Source organism: Tenrec ecaudatus, chromosome 11, assembly GCF_050624435.1.
Source record: "Tenrec ecaudatus isolate mTenEca1 chromosome 11, mTenEca1.hap1, whole genome shotgun sequence".
Taxonomy (NCBI): Eukaryota; Metazoa; Chordata; class Mammalia; order Afrosoricida; family Tenrecidae; genus Tenrec; species Tenrec ecaudatus.
This window is the reverse complement of record NC_134540.1, coordinates 63,498,492-63,518,671: the sequence shown is the minus strand read 5'-3', so window position 1 is coordinate 63,518,671 and position 20,180 is coordinate 63,498,492. Positions and strand designations below refer to the sequence as shown.

The window sequence follows — 20,180 nt, the reverse complement described above, 5'->3', positions numbered from 1 at the left end:
TACACAAAGGCTTGTGGGTGGGTGTGCCTGCCAATATATTCTAAGAAAGAAAAGTGATGGCAACATCTCTTGGAAGAGCAGACTTTGGGGCTGAGGACCAAGGAGTGCAGGTATTTCCTACTCTCCACTGAAGAGAAGAAGCAGGTGGCGCTTTGCAAGCCAGGGTACCTATGGAAAGCAAGTGCAAAGGTCTGGAGGCAAAGGGAACGGAAGGTGGCATTTATGAGCTAAGGAAGAGCTGGGAGAGTGTCAGGGGGTGCGGCTGGAGCAGAGCCTGGGGAAGGAGCAAAGGGCCTGGGAGTTGTCCAGAACATAAATATTTATGCAGCACAAAAGTACAACTGAATTGACAGAAAATGTGCCAGTTAACTGGGATTGAAATGTAAACTGGAACCACCCTGCCAACACAAGGAAGATAGTGGCCAGTGTAAACTACACCCCTCTGCAGTCTCTTGAGGGTAGTACTTGGCACATAGTCCGTTGAAATCCCCAAGGACTTCAAGGACTAACAATGTGTGGCATAAATCCATTTTCCAGGAATAGGTGCATGATTTTGTTACCTTTCACTACGCTTCCCAAGAAATCCCCACCCTCTCTCCAGTGTGCCCATTACCAAGAGAATAAGAATTAATAGAGAAATCTTTGACCAAGTTATTCTACAACTTTAACTCTGCTTTAGCTATACAAGAAGTGAATTTCTATCTGGATGTACTTTTAGCTAATAAAGTTATCTCCATCTTTCCAAAATGAGTATTTGACTGTCTTTATGGCCTTTCTACTCCCCCCGACTTCCATGATAGTCCGAGGAACCCCCCGAGGTTGCTCGAAGTCCGCCGACTGGCTGTGTGTGGGGTTGGGAAGCAGACCGCCATAGCTTTCTCCTGCGGAGCCAGTGGCGCTCAACCACGGTGCCATCTAGGCTCCAAGGAGAGGGGCAGGAGGTGGCAATTTGTGAAATCTGGTGTGGGCCGTATCCTCATGGACTAAGCAGGAGAGCTGGCATGAGGCCGTTTGTGGGCTACGGCCAGGGTGATTTGTATCTTCAGCGTTGAGGAACTTGGGAGATGACTAGTTTGCAGGTGAGGAATCAAAGAGGGTGGGAGGGAAGGGTTGATTCTGAAACTACTGAGGACTAATCCAGGTAGAAGTAGAATGGGATCAGCAAGGCTGGAAAGAGAAGTAGGTGGAGTCAAGATAAATTTGGGTGGTCATACAGCTTAGGGCGAAAGCAATCCAGGTGTGGAGGCCCTAGCTCACTGGAGTAGAAATACTAGAGAAGGTCAAGTTTGGCAGAGGTGGGTGGGGCACAGGAAGTTAATTTTTTATGGTTCTGTGTTTAAGATGCCTCTGAGAGATAGTCAGTGGAAATAGTTGGAAGGAAGTGGTTGAAAATGCAGGCAGAGCATCCAAAGGTCAAAGAGCAATTTTCTGTAGTAATTAAAAAAAAAAAAACAAAGATGGTTAGTGGTTTCATAAAAGGTAATTTATGAGTTGATCGTCATTTTTGTGAAAGCGCCGTTAGTATTGGCCATTTGGATTATTTAAATGTTTCTACTCTTGTTCATGGGCTCTTGAATCCATTCTGACTCATAAACACCCTAGTGAACTGCCTGTCCATAGGGACCTTCCTGGTTCGAATCTTTAATGCAGCAGACTCCTTATCTGTTTTCTTGTGGAAGGACTAGTGTGTTCAAACTGCCAACCTTTCTTTATTTAGTGTCAAGTACTGATTTGTTGTATTTTATGAGACACATTCAAAAGAAGTTCAACTGTATGAGGAGGTTATTCAATCGGCCCTTGATAGCACTGAGTATTTTAATCTGCTAAATTGATTAAAAATAGTCCCTGACTGCTAATCTTTGATATTTACTACAAAAATAATTTATGTGACTGGGTAATTTATTTAGCTGTTTTAAAATATCAGCTTCATTGGGAATGGGTATAAAAACGTCACGAGAATCTTTGTTCAAGTGTCTAACACCTGTAAGGCTCTAAACGTGTCTATTATTATAATTAATTTTAGTATTTAAAAAGTACAATGAAACAGAAAATGAAGTCCAAAGTCAAAGCCTCCCGTAATCCAGAGCCCAGTATTATTAACTCTTGTTGTGACTAGGTGGGTGGTTCTCCCTTCTAAAAAGGCATGTGGTTGCTTATCAGATTGTGAAGGATGCACACTTCTTATCTTAAGAGTCTCTGCAGCAGTTAGTGGTCCCACTAACCATGCCAGTGCTGAGGCGCTAGTCTGTTGGCCACGGTTCTGTTCTCAGCCAAGCACTTCTAGTCAACACTGTTCTGAAGGTTCTAGCCAAGCAATTATGCTTCAAATGACACCTCAGGAAAGTGACAAGACCACCCACAGAATGGGAGAAGCATTTGCACTCCGAGCGCCTCTATCCAATTCTATCCGATTGCGCGCTGGCACAGGGTGGCGGGATGTTCCATGCTGTTGTGCATCGCCTCGTTATGACTTGGAGCCCACTGGGCAGCACCGAACAAGGACACATCTGAATAACTGACTAGACTATGTATTACATAGTTTACATCTAGGATACGTAAAAAACACAAACTTGTAGTGCAACAAAGTTACAACTCAATAAAAGTTGACAAGGAATCCTCATAGGGATCTTTCCAAAGAAGAAACATCAAATGGACAATAACCAAAACCCAAGCCAAACCCATTGCCATAGCAACCCTGAGATGATAAAGTTTTAAAGTTCTGTTGGCAATGTAATTGGCATGTCATACAATTCAGTCACATCAAAACGTTGTACGATTATTACCACAATTTTAGAACATTTTATTCTTTCTTACATTGTTATTAGCTCCCCATTCCCCCCACCAACTTCCCCTGCCATACCCCCAAGAAACCATTAATCCAGTTACTATCTCTATAGATTTACCTACCCTGGATTTTATAGAAAAACACACAAAAAATAAATAAGCACCATCACAACATGACAAAATTAAAACAGAAACCAATAGAAAATAGTAAAAGCTATAACAAATTTAGAATGGATTAAGAGGGAGATCGACAGCTAAGATGTTAAGTTTGAACCTGGCTGCATCTGCAGTGATCCACTTTCCAACGCACGATTCCTGATAGCAAGGCGAGTCACATTCCTGGTCCATGATATAACAGTTAAATTGCTTTTAAAAAGAGAATTATATACGTCATCACAATCAGTTCCAATGCCCCCTCCCCCTTTAATGTCTCATTACTCTTTCTTACTCATTTTTATTAGTCTTTCACTGGCACATGAGAATAAAATTCCTTGGGCTGGCTGGTCCTCAAGGCACTATCTTTGTACTTGAACTCCATTTAAAAGGTCAGTGCAGTTGACTGGCCCACCCCTTCCTTTGACTTATTGACTGCTGCTTCCATGAGCATTGACCGTGGATCCAAGTAAACTGGAATTCTTGACATCAATATTCATTTATTATGATCTATTAGTGCAATTGCCTCCAATCCTGATGCCCCGTTACTGTTCGTATCCTCATCTTCTAGGATTATTTGCTTCTCATAGAGATTAAGTATGGTAAAAGGATATAATCCCGAGGCACAAAATTACTGGTTTTAAATCCTGCACCATCTCATCTTCCTTTAGTTCTGCTGTACCTGTAATGTTCGGTATGAGAACGAGGTGTGTTGGCATCCCCTTCTTAAAGCTACCTGTAATTTATGATTCACAATTGAGTGCCATGCAAACAGTCAATGAAACAGAAATAAACTTCCTTGTGGTATTGTCTGTTTTCAGCCCAGATCCCTCTGCAGTGAGCACTGATTCTGCTGCACACCCTCTTCGCAAAGATGGCATGGATTTGGGGACTTCGTCAATGCACTGCAATGACTGCATTTGAGTCCTTCTCAGCAAAGTTTTAATTGCTAGTGGTTTGAATGATATTATTTGAAAATTCTTACATTGTTTTCCAAATTTCTTGGCTTAAAGGTGTGGGTGCCTCCAGCTCTGCATCCATCTTTGTTGTATTTCAGTAGGAATTCTGTCAGTTCCCAGAGCCTTGCTTCTCACTAATGCTGCCATGCAAATTGGTCTTCTTCCTCCAATAGCATTGCTTCTTGACCATAAGCTTCCTTAACCATCAATCAATCATTTTCAGTTCAGTGACCGCATTCCACCTCTTTCCCATGTTCCTTGTATGGTTCTGCATATTGCCCAGGGAATCCTTCCATACTGAAACGTGAGGCGTGAGTTAGTCTCCAGTTCCTGCAATTTAAGAAATTCTCAGTAAGCTTTATCCGTTTCCGGGCTTTAACCCCAGGTCTTTGCTCATTTCATTAGACCAGTTCCCCACTTACCCCGTCATCACCCTAAGAGGCTGTTAATCTAGTTACTTGTCTCAATGGATTTCCCTAGCCTGGGCTTCCTATTAAACCCCAAACAAAGCTCAACAACAAAGTAACATGAAAAAAAAAAAAAAGCTCATGAATTGTGTGTCACCCTTGCCCAGGGGCCACCCTAATCGCCTGTCATTTCAATATCAGTGCATATGTACATACGCCGTCCGAGTGAGTCTGTTCCTTATTTATCTTGTGTCATGTTCTCGATGTCACCCCACAACGGGTCAGCTCGTGTGGAAGCTGTTCCTATGGGGCGGACTCAAGGCCCTGTGTGGGTTTTTATAAGGGTGCTTTCGTCCTCTTCAGCCGGGCATCTGCTCCACCGCTGGCCTTGGACTGACTGTGGCTATCGAGCCTCTCCATTGTCTCTGCACGGAAGCCATCAATTCGGTTGGTTTCTGTGCATTTTATTTGGTGAGATCCACACGTATAGTCCCCCTTTGTTGTCGCCAAGGTGTTTGCAATGAAGAAAGCACTGATCTTGCAAAATTCTTTCATGTGATCTCTAGCTTCGTTCAGACCACCAGACATATTTCCTCTTTTTTTTTTTTTGTCCTTTTCAGATCTTTTATTTGGTGTTCACAAGAAAACAAAATTCCGTTACTCTGGGGAAGGTAAAATAGGCGCCATTGGGCCAGTGGCCTGAGTCTGACGGACTGTGAGTGAACGGGCGTGTGTTCTCATTACAGCGCGGCTCGGCGGCCTGCCCACTTCCTAAATGCCCTTTCTCTGTGGTCACCTGTTCCCCGTACTAAGTCACATGGTCACCTGCTGCTGCATCCCGAGCTTCAGCCATGTAGGCATCTAGATAGTACCCTGTTACACAGCATAGTGCTTCAAGCTAGATCTTGAAATGTTCCTTTGGTTGATGGTGCAACAGAATTCCTCTTCAGCTCATCCTGAATTACCTCACAGAAACGAAAATATGTCAACAGAAACTTGCCCCTGAACGTGAACATCAATACTCCTTACAGGCGCAGGTGCCAACAAGCCACATACCCATCAGGTAATGGGCAAACAAAATGAGGTGCAGACGGAGAGTTATTTGTCAATACAAAGGAATGCCATGCCGACACACAGGACATGGATGAACCTTGAAGACCATATGCTAAGAAACCAGGCACAAAATACCACCATTTAATGCCATTGCTATGTAGTGTCCAGAATAGCAAAGGTGAGACGGAAGAGCTCAGTGGTAGCCTAGACCGCGGGAGTTGGGTGAGATTCAAAGGGCGTAAGGTTCCTTTTGGGATCAGGAAACTGTTCTAAGATGGTTTGTGCTGATGGTACAAAACGGTGGCTGTCAGAATCCACTGAATTAGACTTCCAACAGGTGGGCTTCCTGTTGTGGACTTTGCTACCAGCTGTCTCTAGCCCTTAAGCAGTGCTGGCTGCATGTGATGAAAAACAGAGGCTGCATCTCTCTCGAGTAGTCACATACCAAACCAAACACCCATGCTTCATTTCTCTGTTCAACTCCGATACCAGTTGCTCCAGTAGCATTTCTTTCTCCAATCCCAGCCATCTGGCATTAGGTCAGATCTCCTAAAGGCCAATCCTTCAGACACACTAAGTGGGCCCAACACTCCAGATGCCAACTGCAAACTTGTTTAGTCCACAAAACAGCCTGCCTTCATTCAGACCTGCTGGTGAGCAAGCCGAGGTGGCTCCTACCCGCCCTCCCTCCGGGGTTCCCTCTTTTATCCACAGGACACCAGTTGTAAGCACAGTGCCCTTCCCCTCCCCTTTCTGACTGACTGTACTTCAGCTTCAAAAGTCTCTGAGGATTTACAAAGCTTTAGAAATGTGCTATACTTATGATTCCAGGCGATGTAAGCGAAGAGATGCCTAGGGCTAGGTGCCTAAAGACAGCAGGTAACGTCGATGTTCGGAAGGGCGTGCCAACTTCCCAAGTGCTTCTAACCAGGAAGCCCTTGGAGCTGCCATGTCCAGAGCTGGTAGGGGTCTCATGATGCAATGTAAACTTGGGCCACTCTCCTGAGGTCACTCCCGATGATGAGGTATTATTATTACACCGTGGGCAACCCCCCAAGTTACCTTCTCACCTCACAAGCCCCACCTGTTCTTTAGGGGGGAGCCCGGGAGTATCAGTGAAAGCACTCAAAATTCCAAGGCGTTTTTAGATTCTCAGGAAATCAGGACAAAGGCCATGTAAGGCCTACAATCCACTTTAGATCATTGTAATTAGAAACAGACAACTGGGTGTCAGAAACGTAAACAGACCATGATCTAGGTGGCAACATTCTCCACCTTCAGGCTTCACTGGCCACACGCTTTTAACACCGGAAGTCAACTCAGATTTTCCAGCCGTGTCAGGCACGTTTCAAGCCCAACCCCCAGCCCCTGCTCATCTTCTTCACACTCAAGCGTGGGCCTTCGGATAAAACAGGTGGTTTCACTCAACAAATGGGCCAAAGACAGACTCAGAAAGGGTCTTGAATTGCAATTTTATTTTCTTCTGTGAAAATAAACAACTGGGAGTTTAAATTGCTCCAAAAAAACAAAAAACCAAAACCAAACCAAAAAACATTAAAAAAAAATACACACAGACGAAGCTTGTGAGGTGATGGTGGGGAGGGAAGAGGGTCCTTCGAACTTGGGCAGATTGTGCTAGCAGGGGCCCAGGGGGCAGACCCCAGACCTTGGGGCCAGGTGTGCCACGCTGGACTGTGAGGGGCCGGGAGGTGAGGGGTAGAGCACAGACTTCTTCCCCCGGGAAGTGGCAGGCACCTTGAGTCCCTCTAAATGTCGGTGAGAACCATTTCAGACCTCTCCCCTCACTGGACGCTGGAGGCTCGGGGGCTGAGGTCCCACTAGGGAGAGAGGATGCTGGTGGAAGGAAACCAGGCAAGGATTTCTCCTCTGGGCTGAGGGATTTACACGGAGCAGAGGACAAAGGAGACCGGCAGAGGGCACAACCCGTGGTGCTGAGGCCAAAGGTCGAGGAATGAGACCTCGATGAGCGAACCCCCAGCAATGCACACATGCAGGCAGGGGAGGGCAGAAATCACAGGCGGTGGAGACAAAGCTGGCTTCTGCCCAAGCCCACCCACCCACAGCATATGCCGTCGTCTGCCCGAGACAGTTCCACCCCTCAGCACAGAGTAGAACTGCAGCACGGGGGCTGTGGCTGTACATTTCTATAGAAGCAGACAGCCTCGTCTTTCCCACACACAGCAGTTGGTGGGTCTGAACCACCACCCTTTCCGGTACAGCTGAGTGCTTTAACCGCCGCACCACCAGGGCCCCTCCACAGCACACACAGGAAGAGTAACGCACTGCCTGTTCAGTTCTTCTCTCTCAATGACTTTGTTTTTGTTATTTTTTTGTTTTTTAAAAAAAGCCTTAAGATGAGCTACTGGTTAACATGTACAAAACGTAAAGCGCCGCCGGTACCAGCCACTTTACGGAACAGTCCAGGGTGGTCAAATATTGACCAATAAAGTTTCCTTTTTTCTTCTGAATCATTATTACTGGGCGAGTCACTTGACAACCTGCAGAGGTCAGGGGCCAACCTAGTGGGCGGGCTTGGTGACCAAGGAGAGCGGCTGGGCCTGGAGCACTGGGAGGGCCTGGTGGGCACGGAGCGTGGCTGGGAAGGAAGGGGGAGACGTCAACAGAGCGGTGGGCAGTGACCCCAGAGGGAGGGGCCGGGAGAGGAGGGGAGGCTGGCCGGCCATCTGGCTAGAGGAGGTGGCTGCAGCCTTGGCTGACAGGAAGGCAGCTGAGTGGAGAGCCAGTTGGGCCCGGCTTTCTGGCTTGGTGGTCAGGGAGAGGGGCTGGGCTTGTTCCGAGTGGGTTGCGGCGGGGGCAGCTGGTGAGGCCAAGGCGGCGGAGGGGGTAGCAGGGGAGTCCAGCATGCTACCGTGGGAGGACGCAGGGCTGTCACAGGGCTTCTCAGGGGGCAGGTACTGAACACATGGCTTCTTGTTCTTAGAGGCTAGGGTACCTATAGGAGAAATAAGACCAGGAAAAATCAGCAACTTGAAGCTTGAGGAGCCCAGGAAGGCCTCAAGAACAGTCCCAGCTCAGGCACCAACTCTGTGAGGGAGCCACCTTGGATGGCTGAGTCCCGCCCCCCCCGGGGAGGGAGGGGGCAGGAGAACTGCCCAGCAGAGCCCAGCCAACCCACAGAGCCAGGGAAGATCATGGCGAGCTGTGGGACAAAAGAAATCTGGCTGCACATTTGTTTTGGCAATTTAGGAATCTTTACGGGGAGGGGCCTGGGAACGTCTTTACTGGGAGGGCACTAGTAGGGCTTTCGAGAGTGGGCTGCGGTCACAGAAAAGCCAGGGCAGAGCGATGTCCAGACAGACAGCCTCCTCCATATGACAATGGAGGGAAACTAGCCCAGATTTGTCACACCATCTTCATCACACCCCAACCAACCATCCCGTCCCACACGCCCTGAATTCTGAGTACAATCAGATAGTGCGGTGCCTGCTAAATGCGAGGGAGATAGGGGGTGGGGTGGGGTGGGGTGTGTGTGTGTGAGTGATGAAGGCAAATCGGGTCTGCAATATTTGTCAGTGTGAACCCCTCTCTCTGCTAAGGGGCTTGTTACTGGTGTAAAAGGTATAGAGTCTCTTTTGGCTCCTAAACTCAAAGAAACTCTTGCTTGGTGTTCAGCCAGATGAGCCAAGGAGGAAACTGTCGAACACCTTAATTTAATGGGTTACCTGCCAAGGTCAAGTTCCAAAAGAAAAAAATTTTTTTAAAACTCTTTCTTTATTGTGTTTTAAGCGAAGGTTTACACAGCGGATGGTGAGTTTTACAGTCAACACTTCCTAAACAATTTTTTATCAGCTCCTCCATCACCTCCTCCATGCGCCATCACTTAGCCCGCTTCTCCCAGTGCCTCCCTGTCTCCCGTCCTTCTCCTCCTCGCCCGACCGACCCTCTGTCCTTGGGTAGGGGAGGCCCTTTTGATCCTAAGTGAATGATTGTCCTCACACGGGGCAGGGGGTAAACTTAAGTTACAGACCTAAAGGGTCAAAGTCGTGGGGGCGCCACCAGACATCCCCATTCTACTCAGGGATCTAGTAGTAGGGTTTTAGAAAAACAAAATAAAAAACCGAAAAACATCCAAAACCCCAAATCCTGCCACCATGGCCTGAGCACAAGTTTACAGAGCAGATCCATTTGCTACATGATGATTCACGCATCTTCTGCTGTCCGCCATCAACCCCCCCCCCCCCCGCCCAACGTCACGTCACTTATTTTACTAGCTCCTGCGTCCATTCTTCATTCTTTCTGAAGTGTGTTCTCGGGAAAGGCTGCCCCCTTGGCTCTCAAATGCCGGTCATGCTCCTGTCTCACTGACTGTGGACCCACAGGGCTGCGGTCAGTCCCAAGGCGAAGGGGCCATTGTCTCTGGGCTTCCCACAGCCTGTGTCTGACCAGTAAGCCTCGTCGGACTTTCTCTCCCACCCGCTTCAAGACCTTCCAAGGTGACCCCTGTCAGGGAAGTCAACACCCTGCTGTTTGCCCTTGACTGCCCGTCCCCTTTGGAACTCAACCTTCACATAAGATGCCACTCAACTGTCATGTAACTCCTGCTTTGCAGTGTTACATCCTTGTTCACATCCCATTTCCGCTACTGAACAACCAGAGGGAGGAGGCTCACGGGTCATTTCTACAGCAGGAGGGAAGTGTGGCGCCTGCCTGAGAGTCCATGTGAGTGTTGAGAGGTGGGGACCCTGCAAGCAAAGGCACTGCCAGGGACCTACATCCATGTGAGAACCAGACAGCACACAGATGGAAAGCAGGCCGGCCGGTGGGCTCTTTCCGAGACGTACCTTCTGCCTCCGGGACTTGCTGCTGGGACTGGGAATGGGACAGCTGTTTCTCTCGCTTCCTCTTCTTTTTCTTGCCCTGAAAGCACGGCACAGGGAAGTGGTCACCAGGGCAGCTCATAGAGGACGAAGGCAGGCCACTGTCCCCTTACGAAGGGGAAGTGGCTTCAGTCTAGCTGTCTCAGAGGGCTGGGGGGCAGAGGGAGACTCCGGATCTGTGCACCCCTCTTGTCCCATAGAGTGGATTCTACCCACACCAGGCTCCAGCCCTTGAGACTAGTTTTTCATCGATTTCCCCTAGAAGGCTCTGATTGGGGGAGGGGCCCCAGGTTCTGAGAATCCGATGGAGCTAAGAAAGAAAGCAGCCTGTGGGGGCATGCACAGAAACATGCCAAGTTCCTATGCCCTGGTGCCAACACTGGGATTTGAGCCGCAGCGCAGGCACCCTCGGGGAGAGAAATGCGCATCCAGTGCGGAACAGCGCACGCCGCTCCTGTTTCAGGGAGTCCCAGCTCCGACAGCAAAGGCAAAGGCATCGGTTGAACCCTGCCCCCGGGACACCGCACACCCACTTCCTTGCTGGCCTCAAGGAAGGAAATGGCACATTCTCAGGGAAGAAGAAACTGAGCAGGCACTCCGTGTCCCCCCTGTCCCGTGCCCTCCCCCTGCAGAGGCTGCTCCTGCCCGGGGCCCTGCCTGGCGGGCGGCACTCACGTAGTTGTCTCGGGCGGACCAGGTCGGGTAGAGCTGGGAGTGCAGTTGCCGCTCCTTCCGGGCCAGCTCGTAGTACTTGGCCTGTTCTTCTCGAGACAGGTTGTGCCACTAAAGGCGAGGGGACAGGGCACTGTGAGTGGGGGGCCCGGGGGGCCCAGCGCGCGGGAGGACGGGGGTGGGGGGGGTCTCACCTTTCTCCCCAGGATTTGGTTAATGGCTGCGCTCTCCTTCAGGGTGCACTCGGCCACCACCTTGGCTCTCATCTCCTTCATGTACAACATGAAGGCGTTCAGGGGCTTCTTCACGTGCACCTTTTTCTCCTCCTCCTTCTTCACCGTCACCGGTGATTTCCTGCCAAGTCGCGGGGCTGCAGGTTAGCAGGGCTGGGCCGCCATCAGAGTCACCGAGCCCGGGCCTCTCCTCAAGCAGCCATGGGCTCGAGCAGCTGCCCAAGGCCCGGGCCTCTGGCTGATCTCCGAGCTGCGCCTTCTGACCCGGCACCCACTCACTTCCCGACAGCCACACAGTGGGGCGACTGCCCCAGGGTGGTCCACGGGGGCTTAGGTGACAGAGAGGAATTGACGCAGGCTGCTCGGGCCACAAGGCTCCGGGAGCTGGTCTCCGTGCTGCCTCCAGCTCAGAGCCATGTGCCTGCGAGAAGCGTTCTCTGCCTCTACCGGGCCTCACTGTCCCTGCAGACCACAGGGCTCGGCCGCAAGACACATCCTGGGTTCTCCAAACCCCATTCTAATTAGCTCTCCCTATGTGAGAAGAGCCCATGGCCCTCAAGGGTGGGGACACAATGTCCAAGGGACGAGGTGGCACGGGGCGGGGCACAGGGCCACCTGCTCATGAGGAGAGTGGCCATACCACCCCCCTCCGCTGCCGCTACTTACGCACTCACTGCCGGGCTGAGGCTGGGGGGTGCAGGCTCCTGCTTGACGATCGGGGAGACGATGGCGGGGTGGGGGATCCCTGAAGTGGGCAGACCAGGATGGGCCGGGGCCACCATGTGAGGGGAGAACCGACTGGAAACCAGGCTGTGGACAAGGGGGGACAGATGACAAGCAGGGTTCAGGCCAAGGGCGGGTGGCTCTGAGCAGAGGCTCCAACCACAGGGACAGGGGGAAGGGGGGGACACCGCAGGGGAAGGGTCAGAGCCGGCATGCCACACGGGTCTCCCTCACCGGAGGGATTGCGCCAGGCAGAGCCGGCGGAAGGTGGGAATTCCCTCTCAGTCTCCACTCCTGACATCAGGAGCCCTGGTGGCTATGCATCCGCTGCCACCTGGAACACCAGCATTCCCAAACCTCCTGTCACTCTGCGTGGCGACGGCAAGGCATTCTACTCCCTGGAAGAGGGACAGCCTCGGGACTCGGGAGGCCTGTCTGCCCTCTAGGGTCGCGATGAGCTGGAGACCCCTCAATCGGAGGGAGTTTACTCCTGGTGTCACCTCCAGGAACACATTGGAAACTGTGCCCTGGTCTGTGGTTTCCCTGTGCAACAGCAGGTCAGCGCTCCTGGACATGGCAGGAGCAACTCAGCGCTCGGGCGTGGACACGCTTCTCTCAGAGCAGGGAAGACCGGGGGCCTGTGATTTCCACTCCGACCCGGGGCAGGATGGCCTCGTTGGAGAGAAAGGCCACGTGTTGTCAGACCCGGTGGGTGAGGGCCTCACCTGGACATGGACGCGTTCATGGCCAGGGCAGGGTAGGAGTGCCGGAAGCCGCCGGGAGGCAGGGAGTACATGGGCTGTCCTTGCCTGTCAGGGTTAACATGGGAACCTTCAGGGCAAGGGGGCAATGGCGTGGGGACAGGTGTAGAAAAGACGGGATAAGAAGTAGGAGAAGGCTGCCCGGGTCCGAGGGCACCTGGGCTTTGCCCCCGAGAGCAGCCAGGGGTACAGAATGCAGAGCTGAGCACAGAGGAGGGACAAGGGTAAGGAAGGCCACGCGCTTCCTTACTGTGGGACGAGCCAGCCGAGGGGGTGGGGCATCTGTCCAACAGGTCCTGGTGACAGCGGGTAATATGGCGACAGCTCAGATGGGTGAGGGGGCCGGGGGATTCCTGCGGACAAAGAGGGACAGATCAGCCCTATCCCAACACCTCTAAGCAACGGGTTGGCTGCCCCTCCCCCTCCATCTGCATCTCCATCCCCATCCTCTGGCTGTCTGGGGCTTGGAAGGTGAATCAATGCGCCGACTAGGTCACTGTGAAGCTTTTGAGCCCTATGAAGCACCTACATGGAGCTGGATGGCCAATTTAAAATAAAAACAGAACGATGACTCGGCTCATGGGGATTTAATTTATTCCTAAAAAGAGATGTGGGGCTGGTGCATCATTCTGGGTGGGCACTGCACTTGGTCAGCCGGCTGCAGCGGCCACACAGGGTGACGGCCCCGCGCTATCCCTGCAGAAGCGCCAGTGGGAAGGGCTTTCATGCATGCTCATCTCCTCGCCTCCAACCGCCACCGCGACCCCTCGATGCCCAAGGTACAGAAGGGGCACAGGTGAAGAGGGCAAGGGAGATGCTAGCTACTGGGCAAGGCCGGGCCGGAAGGGAGGAAAGCCGGCTGCCCCACCTTGGCCCCCGCCCCGGGGACTCACCTGTCTTTGGATCGATCTCCGGGGAGAGGTGCGCGGGTGAGGAGCCGGGGGAGAAGTGGTCGCTGCTGTAGGTGATGAGGGGCGTCAGTGGGTGCATGTGGTGTGGGTGCTGCACCACGGGAACTTTATTCGACTGAAAGAGAGGCAACGGACCACAGGTGGCATCAGTCTTCAGCACTGGGGCTTTGTGTGTGCTGGGCATTTGCTCGGCCAGTGCATCAAAGAAGGCGGCAGGCCCCGCAGCAGAGGCGGGACCGAGAGGAGGAAGATTCCACCTGGCCCCCTCGTCGGCCCCCGCCTGCCAGACTCCCGTTATCCACAGGCTGAGACACCCACTTCCCAAATAAACCCCACAGAGGGAGCAGCCCTGAGAGAGATTGGGGACAGAGGCACCGCACTGTCAGACCCCATCAGTCAGGTCCCGCCACCACCAAGCGATGCCCTTTGAGAGCTGCTTTCTGAACCATACCCTGAGCCATTACAATGCCTCTGTTTTACAGGACAGCTGGGCAACTGGGTGCCCACCTCGCTCACCAACAGCCCGAGGGGGACCAGGACAGTGAGGGTTTCCTTTGGGACCTCTTGACCCAGGGTACCTCGCCCAGCCCTTGCTCGATCGGTCGTGGCGCTTGTAAGAATTCTAGTTATAAGAAACATTGTTAGGTGTATTCGAGCAAAGATATACGTAGGTCCGAGGTCCCCCAGCTTGCTAGCTTACAGAAAGAAACACTCGTGATCCCAGCATGTGAAAACGTTTGTGCTCCAGCCCAGACCTCACGAGGAAGTACAGCTATCTCGTGCAGCCCACCGGACCACGACAGGCTGTCCCGTGGGCGTACTGCCACCGTGGCACACCCTGGTGGCGAGTTTTCATGAGTCATTTCAGTGACTGACTGAAAGTGCCACCCACGTGGAGGCTGGTGTCAGGCTGATGAAATAGCAAGGTGAGCTATCATCACAAGTTAGAAATTAGCTTTAGGTCAGCTCTGATCGACACACAGACACACCCAAGAGCACTCACAACACGTCTGCTCGGCACTGCTGACCTCCTGACCACATTTCGGCTGACGAAAAACAGAACTGGATGTAAAGGACACCCTCATTTTATACGTCGACTATGGAAGGAAAAAGACCGGCTTTCAAGGACACAACCTGCTTTCAGTGATGGTAAAAACAGCACATCCTAGACTTGGGAACTTTATTAAAAATCATTTTATTGGGGGCTCTTACAACTCTTATCAAAATCCATACATACATCCACTGTGTCAAGCATATTTGTTGCCATCATCAATCTCAAAACATTTACCTTCTACTTGAGCCCTTGGTATCTCCTCATTTTTCCCCTCCCTCCCTTACTCCCTCCCTGACCAACCCTTGAAAATTTGAAATTATTATTTTTTCATGTCTTACACTGTCTAATTTCTCCCTTCACCCATTTTTCTGTTGTCCATCCCACAGGGGGGAGATTATATATAGATCCTTGTGATCCATTCCTCCTTTCTACCCCACCTTCCCTCCACCCTCCCAGTATCGCCACTCTCACCATTGGTACTGAGGGGTTCATCTGTCCGGGATTCCCAGTGTTTCTTGTTCCTATCTGTACCAGTGTACATACTCGGGTCTAGCCGTATTTGTGGGATCATGAAGAACTAGAGGAAAGTTGTATGTTTCTTCATTGCTACAATGCACCCTGACTGGCTGGTCTCTTCCCTGAGGCCCTTAGGTAAGAGAATGTCCCGTTCCTACAGATGGGTTTTGGGTTCCCACTCTGCACTCACCCTCATTCACAATGATTTTTTTGTTCTTTGATGCCTGATACCGGATCCTATCGACACCCCATGATCACACAGGCTGATGTGCTTCTTCCATGTGGGCTTTGTTGCTTCTGAGCTAGATGGCCGCTTGTTTACCTTCAAGCCTTGAAGACCCCAGACGCTATATCTTTTGATAGCCGGGCACCATCAGCTTTCTTCACCACATTTGCTTATGTACCCGTTGTCTTCAGTGGTCATGTTGGGAAGGTGAGCATCATGGAATGTCAGTTTAATAGAAGAAAGTGTTCTTGCATTGAGGGAGTACTTGAGTGGTCCAATGTCCATCTGCTACCTTAATACTAAACCTATTAACATGCATATAGATTTATTTCCCCAACATCATATATAAATGTAAATATATTTTCATATGCACATGCCTGTACCTAGACTTCTATAAATGCCCTTGGTAAACATAATTTTTAAATGGGGTTTACCTAATCAGACTCAACAATAAGGACATCTGTTATCAAAATAATTACAATCTCTGGAGCAACTGCACTATAAACACTGGGATGGGCAAAATGTCTCATGTAAAAAAAAAAAAAAAAAAAGGTCTCATCTTTATGCATCACCCTGCCAGTGAGTCCATTCTGACTCATAGCACGACCCTAGAGGACAGAGCAGACCTGCCTTGGTGGGTCTCCTGTTGACAGGAGGAGGAAGCTTGTCTTTCTCCCAAGGAGCAGCTGGTGGTTTTGAACTGCTGACCTTGAGGTTAGCAGGCCAACTCGGAAGCACTAAGTCTCCAAGGTTTGTCTCTACTATAACATAGTAACAAAATTACCAAAGCCCCCTTTTAGGAACTGAAGACACTGAGGCTTGGAAGGACTAAGTAGCTTAGTCCAGGCCACAGAGCTAGCTGAGGTCAGCTGGGATCCATGTGGTTTCCACAAACCCAGAGGTTTCTCTTCTACTTGCTGCCTAAGAGTGAAAGGACACCCCCGCCCCCAACAGAAAAAGTTGAATTACATGGAGAGATGAAATGAATTCCAGGCAGCCGGAGGTGACAATTCCACAATGACAGCCTCCTAACTTGAATAGTTCATTTCACAGACTCTATCCGCCTGTTTTCCTTTCAGACAGGGTCTATGTTGCAGAGAATGCTAACCCGTCTATGCATTTCCTCCTCTTTCAGGAGGCTATGCAGAGAGGAAGGTGTCCTGCTGGTGCTCCAATATCAACTGAAAACTAGGCAGTTCAAGCCCAGCCATGGCACCAGGGTATGATGTGGGTGTCAGAGTCAGCAAAGATTTACAGGCCCAGAGAGCCCATGGGGAAATCCTACACTTTGCCCTACAGGGCGCTTTGCATCAGCACCTGCTCCAGGGCTGTGTTTTTCAGTTTTCCTTTTGGATGCAGAAGAGAGGCTCACAGCCAGACCCCCTGCTCCCCAGCACAGGTGTGAGGACAGATAGTTAAGTGGTTTAAATTCCCACCACCAGGGCATGATGGCGCAGAGCTGAGCCCTCCCGGTGGACCTGTGCTGTCACATCCTCCTCCACAGACACGGACTGCACAAGCACACGTGTAACATTTTACTTTAAGATGAGATTTCCAGGAACTCCAGTGCATTTAAAGGATGCATGTAAGTTTTCTGCAAACAGCTCTGAGAGGTTTCTGCCATTCGCTATTAAAGCAAGAGAGTATGCCCAGTCATAGTAAAGGGTAGAAGGATTTTGAAGACTGAGAAAGAATTCTTTTTAAAAGGGCACGAAGATTGCTTTTGTCTTTAAAAAGATTACGTAGAAGCATATCAAAAGGTAAACAGGGGCCACCAGTCTGCACAGTCAAGGCCACAGGGGATTCAGGTTTTCGTGTCTTCCTGTCTCGCCTCTATTTTCCAGCTTTGAACTCTCAGTCTGATGGAAGCAAACCCACAAGACCTGCCCCTACTTACAAACCAAATAAGAACGACACTTACGCCCCACACGTTAAATGTAACCATATTATGAAGCACTCAGAAAACACAACCACTCCATCTGAGCCCAGTAACGAGGACCTGTCTGGTATATATTTCCTTCCACTCTGCCTTTCTGAGCATCTGGTTTTTTAAAGCCACATTTATCTGTACCCTTTGTGGGCTAGCCATCCTAAAACAGTTCATGGGACAGTGGTCCAGATGGCCGGGTCGGGCCCAACCAGATGAAGAAAACAGCAGGAGGTGTGAGAGCACAGCTCCATTTAAGTGCTCAGTGAGTCACTTCTGTCCTCGTTAGATAACATCAGTGCCCAGACAGTGGACAGAGGACTGACAGGAGGAAGGAAGGTACTGCAGTCCTTGCCTGGCCTGGGAAGAAGCTGCTGGGCAAGCTGACCCAGGCCGACTGTGAGCAGCACACACAGACTTCAGGCTAGACAGGCGGGCACGACGCTACCTCTCTGTGTGGCCGCCCTCAGTGCAAACAACACGGCAGGCGAAGGCACAGGTTCTTACCGCCGAGCCAAGTGCACTCATTCCAAGACTGGTAGCTCAGAGGCCCCCAGACCTCAGTCCTCCTTCCCCTTACACGCCCAGGTATTTGACTATTTCACTGTGCCCCTCAAACTGTTTTGAGCCAAAACTTTCATTACAGGCCTAGTCGCGGAGGGGGTAAAAATGGGTCTGCTGTCTCATTCTTTAGAACAGATTCACATAGCTCCCCGGCAGTGCAGCGGACGAGCCTCCAGTCCGGCGGTGTCCCGGGTCCCAGAGGTCAGACGGCTCTGCACAGAGGAGCTTGCTCACAAGTCAGCCACCGACCAGCTAGCTGCCCAGGGAACAGTCACAGCGTTTCAGTGGGCACTCACTAGGTGCTATTTCAAAAGCGTCCATTCTATCCGCCTTCGTCTGTATTTATAGGTGGAGGCAACCGTTTCCTGGGAAGCAAGGCTCTTCCCATGAGACTCTGTGCCAGTCAGTGGGGGAGGGGAGGGGAGAGAAGCTGGTGTGGCCCTGCCGCATCAGCCCATCCAGAGCAGTGGAGGCTGTGAGCCAATCAGAAGTCCTGGTGGCCCTGCTACCCTCAGGCTCAGAAGCAGGCTCCTCCAAGGGCTTTAGGCTCCCCCCACTTCCTGGCACTGTTGCAATAACCAATGTTAATCTGTCTGGAGGAGATGGGGCAGTGGCTAGGACAGGCATTGTAGCAAAGGTGAAAACAGGCAGAGGGGCCTCCCTGGGGGTGCTTCCCAGCTCCCTCCCACACTTCCTCAAACAACTGCCCGCCACTGCAGGGTTGTGTTGGCCACCAATTCCTGGACCGCCATCCAATCTCCCCCAATGGTTGACTGCCCTCGCTTTCACCCAAGGTAGCAGGGTCCATCCTGAGACCTCCCCACTCTCCTGTCAAGTCCCAAGGTAACAAGCATTAAAGAGCTTCATTTAGCGCAAAAACTTTGTAACCACCAGTTTTCTTACCGAGATATGGCAAGCAGAGAGACTGCAAACTTTGTAGGAAGTGCTAAACCACTGACCCATTTTCCAGTGTTTTCCCCAGTAGTAGATGATGGTTCGAGTCTCGCCAGCCCCTGTCGTTTTGAATTTCGCTATGAATGACGGAGTGAGGTGACATCTCCAGGGTGCTCTGGTTTGCATGTCTCTTCAACGGCTAATGCTTGTGAGCATGTCTGTGCTGGTTTACTGCCTGCTTTGGTGAAGTTCCTGCTTAGAGCCTCTGCACGATTCAAAAACTGGATCACTTGTCCTTTTCTTGTTGCGGTGCTAAAAATGTCTAGACATTTGAGTGTCGAGTCCCTTGTCTGACATGTCACGATCACCAATCCCCCCACCCCCCAGTCTATGGGCTCTCTTTACACTCTTCTGGTGAAATCTTTGGATGCACTTAAGAATCTAATTCCTAGGAGGTCCTAGCCATCTACTGAGGATCCCTGGTAGTACAGTGGGTTGTGCACTAGGTTACAAGGTCAGCAGTTCGAAATCACTAGGTGCTCCATAGGGGAAAGATGGGTCTTGCAACTCCTATAAAGAGTTGCAGTCTCAGAAACCCACAGGGGCAGTTCCACCCTGCCCGACAGGGTCACTGTGGGTCAGATACAACTTAGTGGCACTCTGAGTTCTTTGGTATCTGGCGAGTGTCGGGCCTGTTTCATTTTGCTTTGGTGGGTGCTCAGGTTGCCAGCAGGAATTGCTAAAGGGCCTACCATTTGGACTTGGTCCCTTCCAAAGGATAAGCAGTCTGGAGGTGGATGGACTTTCTGCTGGGTTCTCAACCGGACCTCAAAACTTTTATGATCCCATACCTCATTTAATAAACGATCGGTTTTGTTAGTTCTTTACATGCACACACAAACATGCGCTGCCTCCCACCCCAGTAGTATTTGCATCCAATGGTTCCCACAGGGGTCAATTCCTGGCGGTTATTTTAGCACAACCCAAGGGGTGTGTACATCCTCTTGGCGGAGCTCAGGTGAAGTGTGTTCGGCTGCAATGTCAGGAACCGGCAAAGAATCGAAGCCATGGCTGCAGATCGTTTGTCCACATGCGGTGCTCCCAATTGTCCTCCGGCACTCCATCCGGCCCACACCCACAGACTGCCATTCCCAGCACATTCCGACTCACAGGCACCCTAAACAGCAGAGTGGAGCTGCCCGTGGGGTGTCCAGACTGCCACACAAGCTTAACTCACCATGTCACAAAGGCTCCTACCTTCCACATGAACTCCAAACTCACTCCAGCAAGTCAGTTCTGGCTCCTGGTGACCTTATCGGACAGGGCAGAATTGCCCCTTCCTTGTGGGTTTCCAGGACTGTGAATCTTCACTGTAGGAGAAAGCTGTATCTTTCTCCCAGAGAGGCTGGTGCTGTCTTACGAGAGCTAACATCTCCATGCACTGGAGCTGACCCAACAGCAGGAAGCCTGGTTTGGGACTTACA

General features: G+C 51.0%; 1 protein-coding gene across 2 annotated transcripts in view; it reads right to left on the bottom strand.

Annotated features, from left to right (window-relative positions):
- Positions 1 to 6,809: 6,809 nt before the first annotated feature.
- Positions 6,810 to 20,180, bottom strand: part of TCF7L1 (transcription factor 7 like 1) — a 155,829-nt gene continuing 142,458 nt past the window's right edge. The window contains exons 5-12 of one of the 2 annotated variants that reach the window (XM_075563069.1): positions 13,498 to 13,630; positions 12,855 to 12,957; positions 12,569 to 12,652; positions 11,787 to 11,930; positions 11,082 to 11,241; positions 10,891 to 10,998; positions 10,180 to 10,255; positions 6,810 to 8,330 (exon numbers count right to left, since the gene is read on the bottom strand). In XM_075563069.1, coding sequence (XP_075419184.1) covers positions 7,897 to 8,330; positions 10,180 to 10,255; positions 10,891 to 10,998; positions 11,082 to 11,241; positions 11,787 to 11,930; positions 12,569 to 12,652; positions 12,855 to 12,957; positions 13,498 to 13,630 — 1,242 coding nt within the window. In that variant the 3' untranslated portion in view covers positions 6,810 to 7,896. The remainder of the gene's footprint in view (positions 8,331 to 10,179; positions 10,256 to 10,890; positions 10,999 to 11,081; positions 11,242 to 11,786; positions 11,931 to 12,568; positions 12,653 to 12,854; positions 12,958 to 13,497; positions 13,631 to 20,180) is intronic. The other variant, XM_075563070.1, reaches the window with a different exon arrangement.